Here is a 27581-nt window from a genome sequence, read left to right on the forward strand (position 1 = left end):
TGGGGAAAAGACAGTCTCTTTAACAAATGGTGGTGGCATAACTGGATATCCAGTTGCAAAAAAATGAAACAAGACTCGTATCTCACACCATGCACAAACAGTAACTCAAATTGGATCAAAGACTTAAATATAAAATTGTAAACAATAAAGATCATGAAAGAAAAAATAGGGACAATGCTAGGAGCCCTAATACATGGCATAAACACAATACGAACCGTAAGTAACAATGCACAAGCACCAGAAGAGACGCTAGATAACTGGGAGCTCCTAAAAATCAAACACTTATGCTCATCAAAACACTTCACCAAAAGAGTCAAAAGACAACCTACAGACTGGGGAAAAAAATTTGGCTGTGACAAATGCGATCAGCGTCTAATCTCTAAAACCTCAACAACAAAAAGACAAATAACCCAATTAGAAAAATGGGCAAAGGATATGAACAAGCACTTCGCCCAGAAAGATATTCAGGCCTCTAACAGACACATGAAGAAATGCTCACGATCATCAGCCATAAAAAGTGCAGATCAAAACTACAATGAGAGATCATCTCACCCCAACAAGGCTAGCATTAATCCACAAAACACAAAATACTAAGTGCTGGAGAGGTTGTGGAGAGACTCAAACACTTATACACCGTTGGTGGGAATGTAAAATGGTACAACCACTTTGGAAATCGATTTGCCTCTTCCTTAAAAAGCTAGAAATAGAAGTACTATAAGATCCAGCTATCCCGCTCCTTGGAATATATATTAGAGAAATGAGAGTCATCACACGAATAGATATACGCACACCCATGTTCATTGCAGCATTGTTCACAATAGCAAAAAGATGGAAATAACCTAGGTGCCCATCAGCGGATGAATGGATAAACAAATTATAGTATATCCACACAATGGAATACTACACAGCGATAAAGGACAATGATGAAGCTGTGAAACATAACATGGAGGAAGCTGGAGGTCATTATGCTGAGCGAATTTAGTCAGTCATAGAAGGACAAATACTGTGTAAGACCACTATTATAAGAACTCCAGAAAAGGTTTAAACACAGAAAACATTATTTGATGGTTACGAGGGTGGGGAGGGAGGGTAAGGATTATTCACTAACTAGATAGTAGACAAGTATTATCTTAGCTGAAGGGAAGGACAACACACACTACAGGGGAAGTCAGCACAACTGGACTAAATCAAAGCTAAGAAGTTTCCTGAGTACAGTCAAACACTTTGAGGGACAGAGTAGCAGGAGTAGGGATCTGGGGACCACGCTTTCAGGGGACATCTAGGTCAATTGGCATAACAAAGCTTATTAAGAAAATGTTTTGCATCCTACTTTGGTGAGTGGCATCTGGGGTCTTAAAAGCTTGCAACCAGCCATCTAAGATGCATTATTTGGTCCCAACCACCTGTAGTAAAGGAGAATGAAGAACAGCAAAGACATAAGGAAAGTTATTAGCCCAAAAGACAGAAAGGCCCACATAAACCAGAGACTTCGTCAGCCTGAGACCAGGAGAACTAGATGGTGCCCGGCTACCAGCAATTACCACACTGACAGGGAACACAACAGAGAGTCCCTGATGGAGCAGGAGAAAGGTGTGGTGCAGAACTCAAATTTTAGTAGGAAGACAGACTTAATGGTCTGACTGAGACTGAGGGAACCCCAGAAAGCATGGCCCGCGGATTCTCTGTTAGCCCAGAACTAAGAGTTTCCGAGGCCAACTGTTCAGACAGGGATTGGACTGGACAGTGAGACATAAAGTGGTACTCGTGAGGAGTGTGCCTCTTAGCTCAAATAAACTCAAGAGAGTAAACTGGCATCTTCTGTCTGGAGGTGAGATGGGAAGGTAGAGAGGGTTAGGAGCTGGTTGAATGGATGTGGGAAATCGGGTGGAAAGGAGGAGTGTGCTGTCACAGTAAGGGGAGAGCAATTAGGATCACATAACAATGTATGTATAAATTTTTGTATGGGAGACTAACTTGAAATGTAAACTTCATTTAAACTGCGATAAAAAATTTTAAGAAAGTTTTTAAAAAAAGCCAATAGGTAAACAACCAACTACAATTTTCCATATTAAAATAAGTTAACTAGAGAAAGAATTGCTTTTCAGCAAGGAACCAAAACAAGAGAACCTTGAGGATTTAGCCAGTAATTCTTTTTATTAAATAAAATATATGTGGATTAGTATGGGAGCATACTAAAATGTCTGTTGTCGTCCTCTCTTTTCCATTGATAGTATTTTTCCTTGGGTTCTTTTTGCTTCTCCTGGCCCTCTCGTTTCCTTGACTTCCCTTTTAGATGCCCAGTTCTTTGGTTATTTGTAGCTCCTGCAAACTAGAAATCTTAAAAAGTTGTCAAGTAATCATGATGGCTCTTAGAATAAACAAAATGTACTATACTTTGTTTTGCTTGAAAATAAGCTATTTTCCATGATCCATTTCATTGAATGGTCTCCTGTTCAAATCAGTATATCTGTGAGAACAGAAGTGGTTGCTGCCCAGTATATGAGTTCTGGAGCCAGATACTTGGGTTCACATCCCAGAACTGACTGGTACCACTTCTATGACCTCGATAAGTTATTTAACTTTTCTAAATTGCACTTTGGCTTTTTTTTTTTTTTTTTTTTTTGGTAACCTTTAAAATGTGTAAAGCACCTAAATCATACAGGGGTTGTGCGGATTAAAGGAAACATTACTTGTAAAGTGCTCAGCAGCAGGTGAATAAGCAAGGTATGCCCAGGCTTACAGTAAGCAAGGTATGCCCGGGCTTAATTGTGTTTACTTACTAACCTGTAGTGCACAGTTTCACATGGTGTGGTGAAACCCATGTGAAATTGTGCACTACAGATTAGTAAGTAAGCAAGCCCAAGTAAGCCTGTGCGTACCTTGCTTATTGGGTTATCCATCCCTGCTCAGTGGAGAGCATGGCGAATAGTAAGTTCTCAAGAAATGTTCATTTAAAAAATTAACTTACTTATTCCACCAGTAGTTGGATAAAGTATTTGTTGAGTGTCAGCCCCATGAAAGGAGCTATATTTTACCCTAGAGAGAATACAGCCTGGGCATCTATAGATCTGAGTACAAATCCTGCTTCTCTCACCAATTACATGACCTTGGTCAAGCTATACAACATCTCTGAGCTTGTTTCATGATCTGTAAAATGAGCCAGTAATTCCACGTGGTTGTTTCAAGGATGAGAGATGAAATAAATGCCTAGAGGAGTGCCTGGCAAATATTAAAAAATAAAAATAAAAAACCAGACTCGTTGCCATTGAGTCGATTCTGACTCAGTGACCATATAGGACAGAGTAGAACTGCCTCATAGTTTCCAAGGAGTGCCTGGTGGATTCCAACTCCCAACCTTTTGGTTAGCAGCTGTAGCTGTTAACCACTACACCACCAGGGTTTGGCAGATAGTAGGTGCTCCCTAAATTAGCTATATGGTTGTTATTATAGATGATTTCTATTCCTCAAGAATTAAAATAAGAGATATAAAACTTGTGAATGTATATAAGACATTACTAAGAGCATAAAACAGAAGAAAAATATATACTTTGACAATGTAATATATTATATCTGTTTAGAGAATTGAAGAGAGAAGAATCACTCCTGCCTGAGATAGTCAAGGAGGACTTTGATGGTGGAGACGGGGCTTGTTCTGTTGTTTGAAAAATACCTAGAATTTATATGTCATAGGCAAAAGAGAAAGGCATTTCCGAGGAATGGAATGGTATAAGCCAAAGCCCTAGAGTAGAAAAATAAACCTAGAAGGAAAGGTTAGTACAGAGAAATGGGACAAAAGAGTACTAGTGGGTGAGAGCCGCAATGTGAGGGTCTTTAATGTCATGTTAAGGAGTTTGGGCTTTATTCTGTAGCATCAGGAACCCTCTAGATGGTTATTGAACAGAAGCTTGCTATAATAAGCCAAGTAGTTCCTAAAGTTTTAGGGTTCTTAGTTGTTGGTAATAGAATCTACCATAGTAATTTATGGTGAAAGGGAATTATTAAAGGGCATTAGGTGCCAACAGAGCAGTCAGAGGACAGTTCCAGTGAAACGCCTCTGCCATTCCTGCCCACCAGTTGCACCTCTAAATTTGAACCAACCCCAAATTTGAAAATGTGAAACATATGTCACCGCACAAACACTGGGTCATACTTTCTAGTCAGCAGATGATTTGTGTAGTTGGTTTAACAGAAGCTCCTCTGCCTCTGCTGACATGCTTGCCAGAGACCCAGCCTCCTTTTACAGGCCTCCACTTCTTCTTGCTCACATCTGCCTTGCTTCTGCTTGGTGGAAGGTAGTTCATGTGTATGCAGAGCCTTAGTTGCAAGTGTCTCTGGGAAATGTAATTTTTAGCTTCCTAGGCTTTCTTCTCTGCAGTTGTTAGCTGCCGTTGAGTTGATCCCCAACTCACGGCAACCCTAAGTACAACAGAACAAAATTCTGCCCTGTCCTGTGGCATCCTCATGATCAGTAACAGATCAGACCAGTATGATTCATAGGGTTTTCTTTTCTTTAATTTTATTTTTAGTGAACCATAGGGTTTTCATTGGCTGATTTACGGAAGTAGATCGCCAGGCCTTTCTTCCTAGTCTATCTTAGTTTGGAAGCTGTGCTGAAACCTGTTCAGCATCATAGCAACATACAAACCTCCACTGACAGATGAGTGGTGGCTGCATGGAGGTAGAATGAATGCAAGCGAAAAACTTCCAGTATCTGCCCAGATGACACATCCATTCGTAGTAAGGTGGTTTGGAAGGGACACAAATTCATATATAGCATGGTACCCAAAGGGCGCTAGTGTGCTAAACATGAGATACAACCACCTCATTTAGAGGAATTGTAAGGGCAGTAGAAAATAAAGGATAGTTGTAAAATGTCAGAGAGTGAATCAACAAGTGATACTGGTGGTAAGGGACAAGAGAGAGGGAGTCAGCAATAGTTTCAAGGCTCTGAACTCTGATGACTTGAGAAATACTCAATTTACTAATGGAAATGAATAGAGAATCGGTAATGGAGAGAAGATGGATTTGGTTTTAGATATATTGAGTTTGTATTAGTAGTGGGATAGCCAAGTACACGTGTCTAGTATGGAGTTGGAAATGCAAAATTTAGAATTTGGGCAGGATTAGAGCTGAGGATGCCACTTTCGGGGACTCCAGTTTGAGGTACCTTAATGAATGCCCATGGAAAATAAGGGGAGAGGAGGAGCTAAAGAAGCAGATGGAGAAACATCTGTCAAAGATTTGGGGGCCGGGGATGAGGATAGCATGGAGACAGAGAAGCCAAGAGAAGGGCAGTTTTCAGGTCTGGTGTGAAAGTAGTGGGTGATCAACAAGGCTCATTATTATAGTGAGTTTATACCAAATTAAAGCCAGAACTAATGTAGAGGTAGAGGCCAGATCACGAAAGGTAAAAAAGGAATAAGAATTAGAGTCAGATATAGACACCCATTGCAAAAGTGACGCTGTGAAAGAAGCAAGAGAAATTGTGACCTTTTTAAAAGAAATTATTAATTTTATTTAGAAGGAAGTCGATTCTGAATATTTTTGAGGGCCGGGAAAGAATGTTAGTAAACAGAAGTGATTTAAATCAGGCTTTTCCTCTGAGAAATAAAAATATTGATGACATTTTAAAAATTGCTGTTGGGAATCCAAGTAAATACAGTACTGTTCTGTGAACTTGTTGTACTGGAGGTGTTTTGCAATTAACATATATATGTATATGTGTAGAAGTTTGATATTTGATAGCTGATATTAAGGATTTTATCTGCTTTAGACCTGTGTGTGGTTTACAAAGCAAAGCACGTTCAAGAAAATGTTAAGACTGTATGAAAGATAATAGGATGAAAAGGATGGCATAGTTTTAATGTAATATTGCAAAAATATATTTCCAAATTACATACTTGTGGATTAATTGATTGGCAAGGCAAAAAGTTAGGGTATATATATATATATATATATATATATATGGTATTTTTACACAGATAACGCGCATCTTCTGTGTTTCTTTGTTGGCCATGCCCTCCCCCTCCATGAGGCATCCTCACGAGTGCCACCACACCAGTCCTCTTCCACATGTTACTGTAAAAAAAAAAAAAAAAGCATAGTACACTTATGAAAATGCCTTATGGGGGAGGGCACGGCTGGCAAACAAATGCAGAAGATGCATATTATTTGCGTAAAAATACGGTACAGACCCTCATGAGACTACACTGCATTACACAGTAATTCACGTCAGCAAAATAGAAATATTCAATTTTTGAAGCACTTGAACTCTTATGTTGGTCGTGCTGTTGCCTAAAAAAGTCATAGCTTAATCCATCATGATTTGCTTTACATGGTGTGAATGATTCAAACAAGGAAGCAAGCGTGTGTTTAGCATAATGATACATAGGTAAGAGGAAGGGAATTTCAAGGTCCCACTCTTTGGCACTGGTCTGCATACAGAATACAGTAAATCAGTTCAACTCTCTACTGTTTTGCCCTGTCTGGATTGACCACACTTTTGTGAACATGGCCACAATTAGACGGCTTGGTGCATTAGAGCCCCTGACATAAATACAGTAATCTTTTTTGACTCCCATGCCAGCCACTTATCTGGTATGCAGTCAACCCCAAATTTGAAAGCGTACAGACACAAAATTAAAAGAAACTAAAGTCGAAAAAAAAAAAGAAAAAGAAACTAAAGTCACCTCCCAACCACGGGTCATACTTCCTAATCAGCAGATAATTTATGTAGTTGGTTTACTATTTAGTTTCCAAAATACAGGTTTCTCTGGAATTTTTATAGAACACAGTCTATTACAGCTACAATGATTTAAGTTTCTCTTGCTGTTTGACAGGATATCACAACACTCTGATTACTTTTTATTCTAAAATTAAGCTTTTAAACATTTCTTCATGATGAATTTCCCTACTTATGTACAAATTGGAAGTTGGCTGTTTTCAGATCGTCTTTATTATAAGCTGTTAGCTTATTTCTTTCTCATATCTTCAGGGTAGGAAGGCAAGAATGAAAACATCAATTGGTCTTATTTTAATTTTATCATTTCTTTTTTTTTTGAATCATGCTATTTCCATATTATACTCTAGTAATATGCAGTTTTTAGGCCTGTGCTTTGGGTATTATTGTATGGAATTTTTATTCTATTTGATTCTACGTTGATTCTTCTAATTTCAACAGATATCTCAGGGGCTCAGTGAAGACTCTTGTTTTCTTTTCTTCAAAGCAAAACTAAAGCTAAATAATAAGGATGCATTTTTGGCCACTTTCAAGGCCCACCTTATTTTGCATAACATCTGTATTTAATCAGGAACTACAAATTTAAGCAAACTGCTCTAATCATATTTTGTAAATTCAGTTTGTTGTGATTATTTAAAAGAGAGTATCAGGATTGGTGGATTTAAATATGGGTCAATTATCCTTTATGGCCATTCATCCATCTACATTTTCTAGTAGTGATGATTGAGGGAGAGTAGTGCCAACAAGAAAATCGCAGATTTTTTTTTTTCTTTTTATTATTATTGTACTTCAGATGAAGATTTACAGAACAAACTAGCTTCTCATTAAACAATTAATACACATCGTTTTGTGACATTGGCTACCAACCCCACACTATGTCAACATTCTCCCTTCTCAACCTTGGGTTCCCTGCTATCAGCTTTCCTGTCCCCTCTTGCCTTCTAGTCTTTGTCCCTGGGCTGGTGTACCCTTTAATCTTATTTTGTTTTATGGGCCTGTCTAATCTTTGGCTGAAGGGTGAACCTCAGGAATGACTTCATTACTGAGCTAAAAGGCCGTCCAGGGGCCATACTCTCTGGGTTTCTCCAGACCCTGTCAGGCCAGTAAGTCTGGTCTTTTTTGTGAGTTAAAATTTTGTTCTACATTTTTCTCCAGTTCTGTCCAGGCCCCTCTACCACGATCCCTGTCAGAGCAATCAGTGGTGGTAGCCAGGCACCATTTAGTTGTGCTGGACTCAGTCTGGTGGAGGCTGTGGTAGTTGTGGTCCATTAGTCCTTTGGACTAATCTTTCCCTTGTGTCTTTGGTTTTCTTCGTTCTCCCTTGCTCCCGACGGGGTGAGACCAGTGGAGATGGTCTCTCACAAGCTTTTAAGACCCCAGACGCTACTCACCAAAGTAGAATGCAGAACATTTTGTTTAGAAACTGTTATGCGAATTGAGCTAGATGTTTCCAAAAATTGCAGAATTTTAAAAAATGGTTTAACTTACAGACTTCCACAGTTATAATTTCACTTATTGATAACAGCGTTGAATGCATTCTACTCAGATTTGGCCAGACCACATAAGAAATCTGAGTATTGTGAAAGCGCAATATAAAATAATTTGAATGACATATGCAGACTAACACATGTATTATAAGTAATATGTTTATATACAAGTTAGGTGGTCTCTTAAAGAGCCCAGAATACCTCATGACTACTTAGAAACATAATTTTTGCAGCTTACAGGACAATGGCAGACAACATCATTGTTGGGTAAATGCAAAACTATCAGTAAAGTAACTAAATTTTGCTATACACTGTAATATTCTAGCCTATCTCCACTTAACCGTTTTTTTTTTTTTTTTTTTAATATACTTAATTCTTTGCTCATAAAATAAACAGACTAGGAAGTTGTTGAAGAGTGTGGCATGAGATTTGAGTTTCAACTCTGGTGTATGACCTCAGGCTAGGAATATAGTTCCATAAGCTTAGTTTTCTCATTTGCAAAGTGGAATGATGATACCTACAACACTGATCATGTGTGGATATGTGAGACGGTCTAGTAAAATTCCTTAAAAAAAAAAAAATTGCTGTTGAGTTAATTCTAACTCCTAGCAACCCTGTAGGACAGAGTAGAACTGTCCCATAGGGTTTCCAAGGTGTGGCTGGTGAATTCGAGCTGCTGACCTTTTGGTTAGCAGCCTGAGCTCTTAACCACTGCACCAGCAGGGCTCAGCACAGTACAAAGTTCACAGTAGGCTCTCACTTTTAAGAAAATATTTGTGTATATGTAACTGCTGCGTGTTATTGAACATGGTTATGCCAACTCCACGCCTCTGGGATTTCTTACTGTTTTCTCTCTAGCATGTTCAAGTTCTCCTTTCTGGTTGGCTCTTTACACCTAACGTGGAATTTGGCTTCTATTTTCTTTAAAAAGAAGAAAAAGAAAAACCAAATGACTTCTTTTACCCAACTAGCTATTCCAGCTCTTTCTCTTCTTTCATAGAAAGACTTCTCAAACAGGTGTTCCGTTCCAACATTCCCTATGTTATCACCACGTTGAAGCCTTGACCGTCTGCAGCCTGACCACTAATTGACCCATGTAATGGTCCTTTCTCAATTCTCATTCCTGGTCTTTTTAGAAAATTTGACAAAGTGATTCCTTTTAGTTCTGATATGATCTTTTTACCACAAGTTTTCCTCTTATTTTATTGACTTCTGCTTCTAATTTCTTGATTCTTCCTTTTCATCTTGCATCCAACGATAAAGTATGTCAAAGTCAGAATTCCCATACTCCTCTGTCTATATAGTTTTCCCTTTAGAAATCTCACCCACTTTTTCACCCTCAGCTTTCCCCTCTATGTTTACAAAAATCAAATCCATTTCTGTAAGCCCACCTTCCGCCCTAAGTTGCAGTCTTATTTCCACATGCCTAAAATCAAAACCATGTTTTCCACCATTCTTTTAGTCTCTCAAAATTTTCACTATTCCTTTATCTTCCGATAGCCAGTGTCAACAGGTTTTGTCAATTCTTGTTAGCTCAACTATTCTTTCCCCTGCAGTCTCCCAAAACCTCTTTGTCTTAGACTTCTGTTCCTTTACATATGAACTATTATGCTAGCACCCAAATTCTCTAGTTATCCATTGTCTTCATTCCCAGGCATTCTGCACACCACTTGCAGATGAATTCTTAGGTGATACTACTTTCTCTATATTACTCCTCTCATCAGAAATCTTCAGCAGCTTTTCACTTTCTAAAGAGAAAAATCTTAAAACATCTATTGGCTGTCATCAAAGACATCTCACCTTCTCAGCTGCACGTTTGCATAAACTCTTTCTTCCAACTGGGTGGTCACATGGTCATCTCATCTTCCCCACCTCTTCCTTTTTCCTCAAGGTTCTTTCCTCAGCCGGGTACCTGACTGCTTCTCTATGCCTGTGCAAAAGCTGTATCTTTTGAGACCCAGCCCAAATCTTACACCATTAGCTTGAAGTGATTTTTCTCTCCTCTGAATTCCAAAAATAATCAGTGTTTCCATTATTTCTTTATTATTTAGTTGTCTACAGTCTTGTGACATCTCCTATTTGGAGACTGGATGCTCTTAAACTTATATTGTTATGATTTAATTGAACCTTTCCCATGATCTTGTATATGCATCCAACAGGACTACAGTCTTCTTTAAGGTCAGAGGCTGTATCTTAGATTTCTTTAATAATTACCTAAGTTGGTTGGTAGTGCTCAACATTTTTTAAATAGTTCTTTCCTATTTATCTTTTTTTTTAATCATTGTAATCATAGGGTGCTTTATAATCAACCAGACGATGGTATATTGATCTGTATCAAATTAAAAAATAACCCGAATGACTGAAATAGATGTGCTTTGATTTAGTTATTTTGTTAATATAGTAATAGCTGATACATGTTTTCTGTAGGATAAGCACTGTAACCCTCATTGGCCTGTGCTATATGAAGCAGTGGAAAGAGAATGCAGGTGGCTGGAAGAGGGGCAGAGGAGGGAATGGTGAATTTGAACATGAGAAGTTTAAACAAAGTCAATCAGTTGCAGGAGGCTTGGTGCATTTTGGAAGTGCTGACACAGTGAGGGCATTGCCGTTTGTCCAGTCGTATTGATAGACTGGCACACGGTACTTCATATACTTCTTGCCAGAATCCACAAGCACCTCTAGTCCTACAGATACTGATTGGTGTGTTTGGCAGCTTTTGGCCCCGGATGCCAACTTCCGAAATAAAGTGTCTCTGCATAAACTGGTAAGTCGGTTTCCAGCTCCTTTGCCTTGGATTTTTCCAAGTTTCTTGGCTGTCAGTATTGGCAATGAAAATACCACCTCTATAGCTGTCTAAGGATCAGACTGCTATATGATTCAGTACTGAATCCATCTCTTGGATACCATCCCCTTTGACTTATTTGCTGTCTACTTAAAGAAAAAGTAAATCAGCATTTAAAGTATACATACACATACACACATATTCACATTGCTCTTAAACATTTTTTTTTATTGTGCTCGAAGTGAAAGTTTACAATTCAAGTCAGTTTCTCATACAAAAATTTATGCACACATTGCTATGTGAGCCTAGTTGCTCTCCCTATAATGTGGCAGCACACTTCTTTCCACCCCAGATTACCCGTGTCCGGTCAACCAGCTCCTGACCCTCTTTGCCCTCTCATCTTGCCTCTGGACAGGAGCTGCCCATTTAGTCTCATGTATGTACTTGAACTAAGAAGCACACTCCTCATGAGTATCACTTTATGTCCCGTAGTCCAGTCTAATCTTTGTCTGAAGAGTGGACCTCGGGAATGGTTTCAGCTCTGGGCCAACAGAGAGTCCTGGGGCCACGTCTTCCAGGGTCCCTTTAGTCTCAGTCAGACCATTAAGTCTGATCTTTTTACTAGAATTTGAGTTCTGCACCCCACTTTTCTCCTGCTCTGTCAGGGACTCTCTGTTGTGTTCCCTGTCAGGGTGGTCATTGTGGTAGCTGGGCACCAACTAGTTCTTCTGGTCTTAGGCTGACGAACTCTCTGGTTTATGTGGCCCTTTCGGTCTCTTGGGCTAATACTTTCCTTATGTCTTTGGTGTTCTTCATTCTCCTTTACTCCAGGTGGTTGGGACCAACTGATGCATCTTAGATGGCTGCTTGCAGGCTTTTAAGACCCCAGACGCTTCTCACCAAAGTAGGATGCAGAACATTTTCTTAATAAGCTTTGTTATGCTAGTTGACCAGATGTTCCCAGAAAGCATGGTCCCCAGGTCCCTACCCCTGCTAGTCCATCCCTTAAAGTGTTTAATTGTATTCAGGAAATTTCTTAACTTTGATTTAGTCCAGTTGTGCTGACTTCCCCTGTAGTGCGTGCTGTCCTTCCCTTCACCTAAGATAGTACTTGTCTACAATCAAGTTAGTGAATAACCCTCACCCACCCTCCCCACCCTCGTAACCGTAAAAGAATGTTTTCTTCTGTGTTTAAATCTTTTCCTCAGTTTTTACAATAGTGGTCTTATATAGTATTTGTCCTTTTGCAACTGACTAAATTTACTCAGCATAATGCCTTCCAGATTCTTCCATGTTATGTTTCATGGATTCATTGTTGTGCTTTATTGTTGCGTAGTATTCCATTGTGTGAATATACCATAATTTGTTTATCCATTCGTCCGTTGGTGGGCACCTAGGTTGTTTCCATCTTTTTGCTATCGTGAACAGTGCTGGAGTGAACATGGGTGTGCATATAGCTATTTGTGTGATGACTCTTATTTCTCTAGAATATATTCCAAGGAGCAAGATTGCTGGATCGTATGGTACTTCTATTTCTAGCTTTTTAAGGAAGCACCAAATCTATTTCCAAAGTGGTTGTACCATCCTACATTCCCACCAACAGTGTATAAGTAAGTGTTCCAGTCTCTCCAAAACCTCTCCAACATTTATTATTTTGTGTTTTTTTGATTATTGCTAGCCTTGTAGTTTTGATTTGCGTTCTCTAATGGCTGATGATCCTGAGCATTTCCTCATATGTCTGTTAGCCACCTGACTATCTTCTTTGCTGAAGTTCCTGTTCATATCCTTTGGCCATTTTTTAATTGGGTTATTTGTCTTTTTGTTGCTGAGGTTTTGCAGTACCTTGTAGATTTTAGAGATTAGACGCTGATCGGATTTGTCGTAGCCAAAAATTTTTTCCCAGTCTGTAGGTTGTCCTTTTACTGTTTTGGTGAAGTCTTTCGATGAGCGTAAGTGTTTGATATTTAGGAGCTCTCAGTTATCTAGTCTCTCTTCTGGTGCTTGTGCATGGTTATTAATGTTTTGTATTCTGTTTACGTCATGTATTAGGGTTCCTAGTGTTGTCCCTATTTTTTCTTCCATGATCTTTATCGTTTGCAATTTTATATTTAGGTTCTTGATCCATTTTGAGTTAGTTTTTGTGCATAGTGTAAGGTATGGGTCTTGTTTCACTTTTTGCAGATGGATATCCAGTTATGCCAGCACCATTTGTTAAAGAGACTGTCTTTTCCCCAGTTAACAGACTTTGGGCCTTGTCAAATATCAGCTGCTTATAGGTGGATGAATTTACATCTGGATTCTCAGTTCTGTTCCATTGGTCTATGTATCTGTTGTTGTACCAGCACCAGGCTGTTTTGACTACCGTGGCGGTATAATAGGTTCTAATATCAGGTAGTGTGAGGCCTCCCACTTTGTTCTTTTTCAGTAATGCTTTACTTATCCGAGGCCTCTTCCCTTGCCATATGAATTTGGTGATTTATTTCTCCAACTCATTAAGAAATGCTATTGGAATTTGATCAGATTGCATTGTATCTGTAGATTGCTTTGGGTAGAATTGACATGTTCACAATGTTGAGTCTTCCTATCCATGAGCAAGGTATGTTTTTCCACTTATGCAGGTCTCTTTTGGTTTCTTGCGGTAGTGTCTTATAGTTTTCATTGTATACGTCTTTTACGTCTCTGGTTAGATTTATTCCTAAGTATTTTATCTCTTTGGGGGCTGTTGTAAATGGCATTGATTTGGTGATTTCCTCTTGGAAGTTCTCTCTGTTGTTGTGGAGGAATCCAACAGATTTTTGTATGTTTATCTTGTATGCTGATACTTTGCTGAAATCTTCTATTAGTTCCAGCAGTTTTCTTGTGAATTCTTTGGGGTTTTCTGTGTATAAGATCATATCATCTGCAAATAGAGATACTTTTACTTCTTCCTTTCCAGTTTGGATGCGCTTTATTTCTTTTTCTAGCCTAAATTGCTCTGGCTAGGACTTCCAGCATAATGTTGAATAAGAGTGATGATAGAGGATATCCTTGTCTGGTTCCCGTTCTCAAGGGAATGCTTTCAGACTCTCTCCATTTAGGATGATGTTGGCTGTTGGCTTTGTATAAATGCCCTTAATTATGTTGAGTAATTTGCCTTCTATTCCTATTTTGCTGAAAGTTTTTATTGTGAATGAATGTTGGACTTTTTCAAGTGCCTTTTATGCATCAATTCATAAGATCATGTAGTTCTCGTCTTTTGTTTTATTTATGTGATTGATTACATTGATTATTTTTCTAATGTTGAACCATCCCTGCATACCTAGTATAAATCCCACTTGATCATGGTGAATTATTTTTTTGATATGTTGTTGAATCCTATTGGCTAGAATATTGTTGAGGATTTTTGCATCTGTGTTCATGAGGGATATTGGTCTGTAATTTTCTTTTTTTGTGGTGTCTTTACCCGGTTTTGGTGTCAGGGTTATGCTGGCTTCATAGAATGAGTTTGGGAGTATTCCATCCTTTTCTACGCTCTGAAATACCGTTAGTAGTAGTGGTGTTAACTCTTCTCTGAAAGTTTGGTAGAATTCTCCAGTGAAACCATCAGGGCCAGGGCTTTATTTTGTTGGGAGTTTTTTAGTTACCTTTCAATCTCTTCTTTTGTTATAGGTTTATTTAGTTATTCTACTTCTGTTTGTGTTAGTTTAGGTAGATAATGAGTTTCTAGAAATTTGCCCATTTCCTCTAGGTTTTCAAATTTGTTAAAGTACAAGTTGTGATATATTCTGTTATGATTCTTTTAATTTCAGTTGGGTCTGTTGTGATATTGCCCATCTCATTTCTTATTCGAGTTATTTGCTTCCTCTCCTGTTTGTCTTTTGTCAGTTTGGCCAATGGTTTGTCCATTTTGTTGATCTTTTCGAAGAACCAGCTTTTGGTCTTGTTAACTCTCTCAATTGTTTTTCTATTCCACTTAATTCTCCTCTAATTCTTATTATTTCCTTTCTTCTGGTGCCTGAGGGCTTCTTTTGCTGTTCTCTTTCTACTTGTTCCACTTGGAGGGTTAATGTTTTGATTCTGGCCCTTTCTTCTTTTTGGATGTGTGCATTTATTGCTATAAACTGACCTCTGAGCACTGCTTTTGCTGTGTCCCAAAGGTTCTGGTAGGATGTGTTTTCATTCTTGTTTGAGTCTATGAACTTCTTTATTCCGTCCTGAAATTCTGCTATAACCCAGTAGTTTTTGAGCAAGGTGTTGTTCAGTTTCCATGTGTTTGATTTTTTTTTCCTTGCTTTTTCTGTTGTTGATTTCTACTTTTATGGCTTTATGGTCAGAAAAGATGCTTTGTAATATTTCGATGCTTTGGATTTTGTCAAGGCTTGCTTTATGGCCTAATATGTGGTCTATTCTGGAGAATGTTCCATCTGCACTGGAAAAGAAAGTATACTTGGCAGCTGTTGGGTGGAGTGTGCATTATTTGTCTATGAGATCAAGTAGGTTGATTGCAGCATTTCGATCTTCCATATCTTTGTTGACCTCCTTCTGGATGTTCTGTCCTTCACAGAAAGTGGTGTGTTGAAGTCTCCTACTACTATTGTGGAGCTGTCTGTCTCTTTTTTCAGTGCTGTTTTATGTATTCTGGAGCCCTGTCATTGGGTGTGTAAATATTTATTATGGTTATGTCCTCCTGGCGTATTGACCCTTTAATCAGTATATAGTGTCCTTCCTTATCCTTGATGGTGGATTTTACTTTAAAGTCTATTTTGTCAGAGATTAATATTGCCAGTCCTGCTCTTTTTTTTGAGTGTTGTTTGCTTGATATATTTTTTTCATCCTTTGAGTTTTTGTTTGTGTCTTTAAGCCTAAGGTGTGTCTCTTGTAGGCAGCATATAGGTGGATTGTGCTTTTTTATCCATTCTGCCACTCTCTGTCTCTTTATTGGTGCATTTAGTCAATTTACATCCAGTGTAATTATTAATAGGTATGAGTATAGTGCTGTCATTTTGGTATCTTTTTTTGTGTGTTGTTGACAGTTTCTTAGTTCCGCTTAATTTTCTGGGCTGAGTCATTTTTCTTTATGTATTTTCGTTTCATCTTTTTCATTTTTGTTAATTTTGTATTTGCTGAGTCTTTATGTTTTTCTTGTGTTTTGCTTTGATGTGTAGGATTGTTAATTTCCCTTGTGGTTACCTTAATTTTTACCCTTATTTTTCTAAGTTTAAACCAGTCCTTTATTTCTTTATATCGCCTTGACTTCCTCTCCATATGAAAGATCTATGAGTACACTTTTTAGTCCCACTTTTTTGTTTTAATGTTGTCATCTTTTACATATTGATGTCTTTGTTTTCCTGTTTTCAGTGTTTTAGCTTTGATTTATTTTTCTGACTTCCCTATGTGGGTTGATATCTGATTGCTCTGTCCTGTGTTCTAGTCTTGGGCTGTTATCTGATGTTATTGATTTTCTAACCAGAGGACTTCCTTTAGTAGTTCTTGTAATTTTGGTTTGGTTTTTACAGATTCCCTAATCTTCTGTTTATCTGGACATGCCCTATTTCACCATCATATTTGAGAGACAGTTTTGCTGGATATATAATTCTTGACTGGCAGTGTTTTTCCTTCAAGCCTTTATACATGTCATCCCATTGCCTTCTTGCTTGCATGGTTTCTGTTGAGTAGTCCAAACTTAGTCTTATTGACTCTCTTTTGTAGGTGACTTTTCACTTATCCCTAGGGGCTCTTAAAATTCTCTCTGTTTGGTTTTGACAAGTTTGATATAGTATGTTTTGGTGACTTTCTTTTGAGATTTGCCTTATGTGGGGTTCAATGAGCATCTTGGATAGATATCTTGTCATCTTTCACAATATCAGGGAAGTTTTCTGCCAAAAAATCTTCAACAGTTCTCTCTGTATTTTCTGTTATCCTCCCCTCCCCACACACCCCCACCCCCGGTTCTGGTACTACAGTCACTTGTAGGTTATTCCTCTTGATTGAGTCCCACATAATTCTTAGAATTTCTTCTTTTTTTTAAATTCTTTTATCTGATTCTTCCTCAAATAAGTTGGTGTCAAGTGCTTTGTCTTCAATCTCACTAATTCTGACTTCCATTTAAACCCATTATTTAAAATAATTAAAAATAATGGTTACCTTTAATTACCAGATTAAGGCTTTTTCTAGCATTGGAAATTTTATTGTAAGTGAAGTGTAAGCTACATTTTCTCCTTTTAGCTGGATTATCATCATTTTTGAGTCTAGCGTATCATTTCTTTATGCCTTTAAACCAAATGATATAAAATTTTGTTCTACTCAAAGGAAAAATGGTACGGCCTAGTGAACTATAACACTTTCTTGACAGAATGCTAAATTGTAAAATCCAATTTGGGGTGACAAAATGCCCACATTACATACTTTAGCTTTACCTCTTTTTTTTAGCCTAAATGAGGCATCTCAAATTAATGCAGCCAGAGAGCAAAAGCTTTGGAAATAACTCCTTAAACTACTCTTTCTTGACAGAGCTCACCAAATAAAGGCATTACCAATGAGACTAATAGAATAACTACGAATAAGAGTGTCTACCAATTCATGCAATTCCTCCAACTCAATCCACACTAATGGCTAAATCAAAGCATTTCAGTTTCATGTATTAAAGGTCACAAACCTTAATGCTCCATATACTCAACGCTGAAGAATATTTCAGACTTTTATATACGTGCAATGTGAAGTTGAAAATTGAAGCAATTATCAGGGCATCTCAGGTCAAAGCAGAAATTTGGAATCTATATTACTGGGATAAATGTAAGTTCCACAATGTATGTTATATTACACTCTAGACATAATCTAAATTTTCCCCCCAAAACTTCACTGTAGCATTAAATTTATTAGCCTTTAAACATTTGTTCTTCATCTTTTTCTGTCTTTTCTACAACTCTTCAACATTTTTTAATTGATAATTCTGTATCCAGTGTATTAAAAAACCATGAAGGTGAAAGTGATAGTATCAATGAATTTACTACTAAATGACCAGAGAGTGTGTAAACAGATATGTATTTGTAGATACATATAGAATGACTGTCAGTAATAATATCAAAAATAATGAAAACATACATCAGTAAAACCAGAAAAAAATTCCTAGAAGATCTGTATTGCTTCTATTCTTATCCTAACAAATTAATGGCAGTTTAAATTCTTTTATTTTGTAATAATGTTAGGATTTAGAGAAGAGTGGCAAGAATAGTATAGAGAATTCACATATATCCTTCACCCATCTCCCCCTAATGTAAACATCTTACATAATCATCGGACAGTTATTCAAACCAGAAAATTATCATTAGCATCACTCTATTAACTAAACTACAAAAATATGCAAATTTTACTGATTTTTCCACCAATGTCCACTATTCTTCCATTAATTTCTTCAGGAGTGAGGACATGATAGACACTTTTACCTTAGCCTCCTAACTCGTGATGTTTCCTGCTCACAGACTGTGCTGGACATGAGCTGATGAGGTCCAAAGAACCAAGCTCACATGGGGCTAAGGGTTTCCTTGGCCAACACCCAGACCATATCACTTGTCATTCACCACCTCTTCCACTTTATTCTTTATCTATCTATACACATACACATTTATTTTATTTCCATCTTAGTTGTCAATAATACTTGAAGATTATTGAAGGAGCAAATCCTGGGAAAAATAGAAAGCCTTTTACAAGTTGCCATTTATGGAGCAATATTTAATAATTTGCCATTTTTTATCAAGTTTGTACCAGGTGTAGGGTCTGGCACTGAGAATATAGTCATGAGTTAGTTTCTGCTTTTCACCAGATAATCATACCTGTATATAATTAAGTTCTGATGAGTGCTATGCAGGACAAACACAGGGAATAATGAAAGTATGTAATATGAAGACATGATCTGGCTTGGTGAGTCAGTGAAAGTGCAGTGATATTTGACCTGAGAGCTGAAGAATGAGTAAGAGTTTACTAGGTGAAGGTCCTGGCGGCCTGTTAGGAGGGTTTTAAATAGAAGGAACAACATAGGCAAAGGCACTGAGCTGAGAGAGACAAGCTGAAAGGAGGCCAGGTGACTGGATCACAGAAAGCAAGGGGGAAATATTGTTGGAAAATGAAGCTAGAGAGGCAGGCAGGGCCCAGATGATAGGCTTTTAAGCCATGTTGAGATTTTGGTGTATTTCATGAGCATTGGGAAGCCACTAAAGGGACAATGGAATGAAAACAACAGATTGGCCTTTTAAGAATATCACTATGGCTGCAGTGAAGAAGATGCATTGTTGTTAGGTGCCGTCGAGTAGGTTTCTGACTCATGGTGACCCAAAGTGACAGAGTAGAACTGGTCTATAGAGTTTTCTAGGCTGTAATCTTTTGGGGAGGGGTGGGTGGAATTTCACAGGTCATTTCTCCTTTGGAGCCGCTGGGTGGGTTCAAACTGCCAACCTTTGGGTGAGTAGGCAAGTGCAAAACGTTTGTGCCACTCAGATACCTGTGACATTCATAATCGTCATCTCATCACTGGCTTGAGAAAAAGTTAAGAATAAACAGGGACCCACTTAATTTAAACGCTGGATTCACTCTCAAGTTTTTATTTGGTTAAGTGTAGTATATATGTATTAAAATAAAAACATCCAAATTAACATAAATAATCATGAAAACCTGCGTTCAGTACAATTATGTATAAGAGAAGCAATATAAACGTTATTTTTTGATTATCTTCCACATGCTCTGCGTAGAGAAAATTCTGGTATTTAATAATAAGTGGAATTATTCCTAGATGAATGTTTTCTTTTACAAATGTAGTAAACTGAGTTGTTAAAGTGTATATTAATATTCAACAATTTGAAGTATTTATGAATAAAAGTATGAGCTAATAACTTCATTTACATCAGGTAGAAAAAAATTGAACTTGGGAAGAGAAAAACAGCATTTGTATGTAACAATTACTAATCTCGATATAAAATTTCTAATCTTACTAGATTAGTAATGACCTACAAGAAAAGTTTTATTATTTCATGAAATGATAGTTATTCTGACTTTTCTCAGTATTAAGCGGTCTCTCTGATGTGTAGGATATGACAGAAAGAAAGGACTGAATATTACTCCAAGGTTTTGGGCCTTAGCAGCTGGGTGAATAATACTATCGTTTTTGAGATTGAGATGATATGAGGAGGAACAGTTTTTTTAGAAATGTTGGGATTGAGAACTGTGAGTCTGGTATTCAGAGAAAATTTAGGGCTGAAGATAGAAATTTGGGAGTGATTATTATATAGATGGTGTATAAGGCCTTTAGACAGGCTGATGATAACACCAAGAGAGTGAGGGTAGCTATGTAAGAGAATATTTCAGCTAGGGAGTGAATTTCAATAGGGAAGAGAAAAGGTCATAGGAAAGTGAGCCCTGAGCCACACCAGCCTTTAGAGTTCAAAAGAATACGAGGAGGAGGTTCAAGCAAAGGAGAAAGAGAAGAAAAGGAAAGCCAGAGAATGTCACTGATGCTGAGTGAAGGAAGCTATTTCGAGGATGGAGGGATCAGTTATGTCAATTCTGCCAAGAATTTGAGCACAATGAGGACTGAGAATTAACCATTTGATTTGAAAACATAGAGGCTATTGATGACCATGTCAAGAATGGTTTTTTTTAAGGGGCAGGGCCATAAACTGAATTGGATTAAGTTCTAGAGAAAATGGGAAATAAGGAAGTGGATATAGCTAGGATTAATTTCTACCATCTAAAATTTCTGTGTGTGGTACATTATGATTAAAATGTTGTTGCTAGGTGTTATCAAGTTGGTTCTGACTCATAGCAACCCTATGTACAACAGAACAAAACACTTCCAGGTCCTGCGCCATCCTCACAATCATTGCTATGTTTGAGCTCATTTTTGTAGCCACTGTGTCAGTCCATCTCGTTAAGGGTCTTCCTCATTTTCTATGACCTTCCACTTTACCAAGCATGACGTCCTTCTCCCGATAACATGCCCGAAGTACATAAGACAAAGTCTTGCCATCTTCGCTTCTGAGGAGCATTCTGCCTTTATTTCTTCCAGGACAGATACGTTCCTTCTTCTCGAAGGCCATGGTATATTCAATATTCTTTCCCAACAGCATAATTCAAATGCATCAGTTCTTCTTCAGTCTTCTGAAAAATAGCAGCACTAATATTGAGGAATTTGCGTAAACGATTGAAGGATGAACAAAGTATATTACTATGGTTGTATTTCTTGTAAGCATCTGCATGCTCATCATTTAGGTCAGTGCCGATTCTAAGGCAGGAAAATCAGTGCTTTCACTTTGCATCCGCTTACATTATAGAATCTTCAGTCGGGCTTAAATAATTGCTAGACCTCCCAATTAAGCCCCTGGTGTTAATTCATTCTATTACATCCTCTGAGGTAGGATGCAAGGGGTGTGTGTGTGTGTGCGTGTGTGCGTGTGTGCGTGTGTGCGTGTGTGCGCGTGCGCGCGCGTGCGTGCGTGTGTGCGTGCATGCGTGTGTGTGTGTCCCTACCTAACTGTTCTAATCCTGCTTTCTCAAAGATAAAATGCAGATGATAATGATCTGAGGATAAAATCAGATGATGTATATAAAGTACTTATGGTGCATTTAAAAAAAAAAAAAAAACCCAAACCCGTTGCCATCTGTTGCAACTCATAGCGACCCTATAGGAGTAGAACTGCCCCACAGGGTTCAAGGAGCAGCTGGTGGATTTGAACTGCCGACCTTTTAGTTAACAGCTGATCTCTTAACCACTGCACCACCAGGGCTCCAAGTAAAGCCAAAACCAAGCCCATTGCCATCAGGTTGATTACTACTCATGGTGACCCCATGTATTATAGAGTAGAACTGATCCATAGGATTTTCTCAGCTGCAGTCTTTACAGAAGCAGATTGCCAGGCCTTTCTTTCATGGTGCTGTTGGGAGGGTTTAAACCACCAACCTTTAGGTTAGCAGTTGAGCGCAAACCATCTGCGCCACCCAGGGACCTGGTATATAGTAAGGGCTTAGTAAATGGGAGTGATTTTGTATTGCTATGATTACTGTCTTGTTCTTGAGTGGAGCATAAATGAATACCATGCAATTTATTAACTAGAAGGTAGATCTTCCAATAAAGAACAGGAAAATGAGATGCCAGCGGGTAAGCCATACCTTATTTGGTTAGTATTTGGTTAATATTACTCTATATTGTTTATTTCTCGTTGTTATATTCTCACCTTTGAAGGTAAAGCCATATAAGGATAGTAATTGAGACTGCAGGCTCTGTAGAGCACATTTGTAACCTCAGTCTCCTGAATTTTGCTAAATATTCCAGTTCCATCTTCCCATTCTTTCTATTCCAGTCATCACTGCTAGTGATAAAAACTAACATGTATTGAATGTCTCCTGGGTGCCAAGCGCTGTTCTAAGTACTTTACAAATATTAAATCATTTAACTCTCACGGCCCTAGGAGGTAGGTACCATTACTGCATACCTCCATGTGTACAGATAAAAGAACTGAGACACCAAAAAAAAAACAAAAAACCAATGCTGTCGAGTCGATTCTGACTCATAGTGATGCTACAGGACAGAGTAGAACTGCCCCATAAGGTTTCCAGGGAGCACCTGGTGGATTCGAACCACCAACCTTTCAGTTAGCAGCTGTAGCTCTTAACCACTATGCCACTAGGGTTTCCTGCTGGGACACAGAGAGTTTAAAATAACTCGCCCTAGAATGACACAGCTGGTAAATGGTGGAGCTGGGATTCAATCCCAGGCAAGCTGGCTACAGAGTTTGCACTCTTAAACACTTCTTCCTAATTCCAGTTGAGGCCGTAAGATTGGGTTTAAACTGTCACAGCTTTTCTGCGGTGCAGTTAGTAAAAAAAAAAAAGGTGCGATCAATATCCCAGCGACCCCACAGGACAGAGAACTGCCCCATAGGGTTTCCAAGGAGCGGCTGGTGGATTCAAACTGCCGACCTTTCGGTTAGCAGCTGAGTTCTTAACCACCGCACCACCAGGCTCCAGGAATTCATTAGTGCTCAGTAATGTGGGCTGGGCATCTGGGTTTCACATTCCACCTTCAGCTACCAGCCATTAAAGATTTTCAGGTAGGTTCCTGAAAACAGTGGAGACAGTGATCATATAATCTTGATTTAGCTATAATGTTAATCATTAAAATACAGTGTTTGAGAGTCAGGTTTTTGGGTGCTTATACCCAAAGGAGGAAGAGTTTTTGTATTAAGATGTCTAAGATATTCTCACATGCTTAGCAAGAAAGCTAAATTAAGCACTGCATTGGGTAAAATTATAAACATGCTGTCTGGTTCAGATGACCAAGTGTATATAAATAGAACAGTTGGTATACATGGCCTTAATATTGCTTCTTTCTTTTTTTTTCCTATGTAATGTAAATCACCAAATGTGAGCCTTTCCATCTGACATAAACTGTCAGTCTCAGAAGAGCACATTATAAGATTCAATACATGTTTCACAACAACCAAGATTGCCCTTTTCTTCAGCATGATGATTTTTTTTTTTTCCCTTTCCATATCCAGCGGTTAGTACTAAGGCCTGAAACCCTTAGTTACAGAACAAAGTGGCTAAGGAGTAATCGAGCCTGTGTGAGGCTAAGAGAAGAATAATGAACATTCCCGGCAAGCTTCCTGCCTAGATGCAGGTGCAGGAATCAGGAGGTCATGAATAATGCATGACATGCAGATGAGGTGGTGGTTTCTCCTACTGGGGTTTGACTTTGCTACCTGCCTGGCTGCAAAAAGCAGAGGAAGCTATATGTGGAAAGAAGGTAGGAGATGTTAAAAAGGGTCACAATTTAAAGACCGAGCTCACAAAGACACTGCATGTCTTTCTGAAGAAGTAAAGACTTTTTGGTGGCTGGAATGCAAACCAATTATTTCTGGTCTACTTTATCCGATGGAGAAAGCTCCATGTTGTCAATTTACTCACCTTGGGAAGAGGAAAAAAAAACAAAATTCTTTCTTTTTAAATTGAGAAACATTACTTTGATTTGGGGAATAAAATATTACTCAGTAATTTTTGAAGACTGCTAAAGCATTGTAGAAATTATCTACTTATAGTATTTGATGTATGGATCAATAAAATTTTGCTAAAGATACAAATACCTGGTGAATATGGTAATAATAGATTAAACAGGCCCATTTTTCTCCACTGATGAATCCAGTGATCAGCATTTGCTAGTTTATAACTGTCAAAAAGAGAACACTGTATCATCAAACTCCACTTCTATCATCAAACTCCACCTGGTGGAAATACCGTGATGAATAGAAACCCAGTTTCACTGTACTTCTGAGTTAAGGAGGGGGGCAATGGAAGAGGTAGATATTTAAAGGTTTTAGAGTGAGTTAAAGAAGAAATGTGAGTATTTGGGGCTGGTTACTCCTTAAAATCTTATTTAGGCAGTAGGACTCTGATACCCAAGTCGGGGTGTAGGGAAGGGTCAGGAGGATTTCCTACATTTTCCCTTAGGTCAGGAGGAGAAATATTTCTGGCTCAGATATCTACTTTGAGGATTATGTTTCAAGCATACGGGCAGAAAGAAGGAAAAAAAGAAAAGAAAGCAGTGAGTCTGGCTACCTTTTGCATTATTCGTTTGCCTTTTCATTGCATATTTTCTCTCTCTCCCCAATTTGGGATACTGGAGTATGAGCTGGCTTTCATTTCTAGCTGAGTCTGTCATTTCCGCTAGGCCCCAGCTTGGCCGGATGCCAAGATCAACAGGTGATCCTTGTAGCTGCAAAACAGCAGGAAGTGGGCCGTGCTTGAATGAGACAGTTCACCAGAGGGGTTGTCTGGCCTCTCTCCATCTTTCTGCATAATTAACACCCCCTCCCCCATGCTGAGCAGAAAATCTGTGCTGAGCGGCTCAGCTGCAGCAGCCATTGAGAAGCGCTGTGAGGAAAAGAATGTTAATAAGGGGCGGTGGAAGAAATAAGCCTTCCGAGTGCAAAGTGCACTCTAGCTCTGGATTTACAGAAAGGCTGAGGTTGGCCCTTCTGAGGAACTGGAATTGTATTATCTGTTTTGAAATGATTTTCAATCGCTAATGGCTGTGGAGGAGCCTGGTGGCACAGTGGTTAAGTGTTCGGCTGCTAACTAAAAGGTGGGCAGTTGGAATCCACCAGCCACTTCTTGGAAACTCTATGGGGCAGTTCTACTCTGTCCTATAGGGTCGTTAGAAGTCGGAATCGACTCGACGGCAGTGGGGTTGGGTTTTGTTTTTTTTTTGAATGGCTATGAAGGACTGAGGTTTTAATGAACCTTGGAGCTATTGGTTCTAATTTGACTTTAAGCCTAGTTTAAAATCCCTTTCTTTTTTCTTTCTTGTGTTGTAAATAAGATAATGTCTGCGGCATGAAGAATAAAAAAAAACACAAGCTAGAAGACTGCCTAGGTCTCATAAATCCTACTTAGACCACAGCAGAAAGTTGGCAGCAGGGATGCAGGAGGTGGGGGCATATTCTTTTGCCACGTAGCAACCACAAAGAGGTGGAGGTTCAGCAGCTAGCCCCCGAATGGAAGATATCAGCAGTTATGGAAGCCTTAAAACTATTTCCAGTGGATGATCCCAAACTTGGAAGCTTGAAAACAGTACATTCTTCACTTCTCCAAATGATCTAGTTAAAGTTTTGAATTAGCTTCACCTTTCTCAAAACCCAGCTGTAGAGAATCACTTCTAGAAGGTCTTTCTGCTTAGAAATACTTGCTCACCCTTCCTTCCTCTCCACTCCTACAATTCTCTTCTGTGCATTTAGATAAAGTTATCTTGCTTCCTAGCATTTTAAGTCTAGGAGTTGCTGGGTGAGTATGCATTTAGACTGTCTCTTTGTGCCCCCTTAGCACTGCCCACCCCCCAGGGTGGACCTAGTACTAAGAGGGCTCCTGGAGGGTCAGCACCACACCTTATATAACTCTTAACCACCCTTATAGCTGGTAGAAATTAAGTATTCAGTAACTATCTGTTGGAAAGAATGAATCAATCAACCAATAAAAAACAGTGGTCTTGCCTTTGGGGGTGTTCACAAAGAATGTTGTGGAAAACGTGCCTTACCTTAATAGTGGTAAAGAAGGAAAGACAGACTGCAGGTTTGCAGGCATAGGAATTTAATTGTATCCATTTACTAGGAGGCAATCAAGTTCAGGTGGGTTTTATATCAAGGAAATCTCATGATTGCTTTATTAACCAGAGACCATTTTTTTTCATTTGCAATTGGGAATATGCTTTTTCAGTGACTGGATTCCTCTCATCTGCCTACAGGGTACATCAATCCCCAGTATCGAGGGTCCGTGGAAATCGAATGAATAATCAGAAATTTGCTTGGTGAGTGTACAGTCTAAGTTGTGAATATTAGAAAGTCTTAGGGGAAATTTTAATAGGGCTGTGTTAAAACTAAGAAAATTATTCTTGCTTTTCTATAGTGAATAAATTTCTTGTCTGGAATGTGTACTCTCCTTTTCCTTGGGACAGTTCTGAATAAATACTGATAGAGTCACTTTCCAGCAAAAACTCTTCTCTCTCAAGAAACTGAATGTGACAATTTTTCCTGATAGATATGCAATATTTTCTGTAATTATCAACTGTTACATTTTTAGAAAATGTTCTTTCTATTGAAGATTCTGTAGGCTTTTTAGTGAGATCTAGATAACAGCCTAGATTTTTTTCAAATATCAGCTCCAATTTCTCATGAAGATTTTCACAGTTAACTAATCTATATTATATTAATTTTGTTGATTACTACTTAGATACTTTTTTATGAGTCAGAATCAACTCCACAGCAAGGGATTTGGTTTTTTTTTTTTTTTTTTTTTTGTCTGTTTTTAAATTGCCTTAAGTATCTAGGGGTTTTGTTTGCTTTTAATTTGGGCCATACTAAAATCTTCCTTTACTGACTCTGGTTCTTAAATTAAGAATATAGTTGTCATGTCAGAAATAACCTAAGTAGTTATTTCAGCCACAAAACTTTGACTATTGATTCTTTGAAGAAGCAGCTTAAAGTGACAAATTTTTCATGTTCACCATAAATGTATACTCAAACACTTATTTGTATTACTCCATTCCACAAATACAACTTTTTGACATGTAGTGTATCTGCAAAAAGAGGAGGAAAAAAGAAAAAATGGAACTACCACGTTACTTGAGAGATGAATGAAAATTCACAATCTCCATTTTTCTTCACTGAATTGCACTTAAATGAGATTTTGATTAAAAACTATTACTTTTTTTTGAGAATGGGAAGATGATTGTCACAGACTGAGCTTCCCAATTAATTTTATACCTATAAGTTTCAGGTTTATTTTTAGATACAAAATAATGATACTTTGAATTTGAATAGTGCCAGATCAGCTCACCTCCCTTTCTCTGTTAAATCTAATTAACCCTCACAATAGCTTGGAGTTGTTGTTAAATATTATGCTTTTCTTCTTCACAGAAAGGGAAAGGGAACACGGAGGATATAGCTATTTGCTTACACACTGCCTCCAAACTGGGCAGCCCTCATGGTTTCTCACAATCACCTTGCATATTGTCCCCTGTCAGACCTGGAAAGGTGAGAGCATAATGATGCTGATGGTC

The 27581-nt window shown here is 38.3% G+C and overlaps 1 protein-coding gene across 7 annotated transcripts in view; it reads left to right on the top strand.

Moving 5' to 3' along the window:
• Positions 1-27581, top strand: part of KLF12 (KLF transcription factor 12) — a 527148-nt gene that overhangs the window by 415588 nt on the left and 83979 nt on the right. For all 7 annotated transcript variants that reach the window (XM_004371422.1, XM_023726731.1, XM_023726732.1 and 4 more), the window contains one exon: positions 26268-26330. In XM_004371422.1, coding sequence (XP_004371479.1) covers positions 26268-26330 — 63 coding nt within the window. The remainder of the gene's footprint in view (positions 1-26267; positions 26331-27581) is intronic.

This window comes from Trichechus manatus, unplaced genomic scaffold (genome assembly GCF_000243295.1).
Source record: "Trichechus manatus latirostris isolate Lorelei unplaced genomic scaffold, TriManLat1.0 scaffold00013, whole genome shotgun sequence".
NCBI classification, from domain to species: domain Eukaryota; kingdom Metazoa; phylum Chordata; class Mammalia; order Sirenia; family Trichechidae; genus Trichechus; species Trichechus manatus.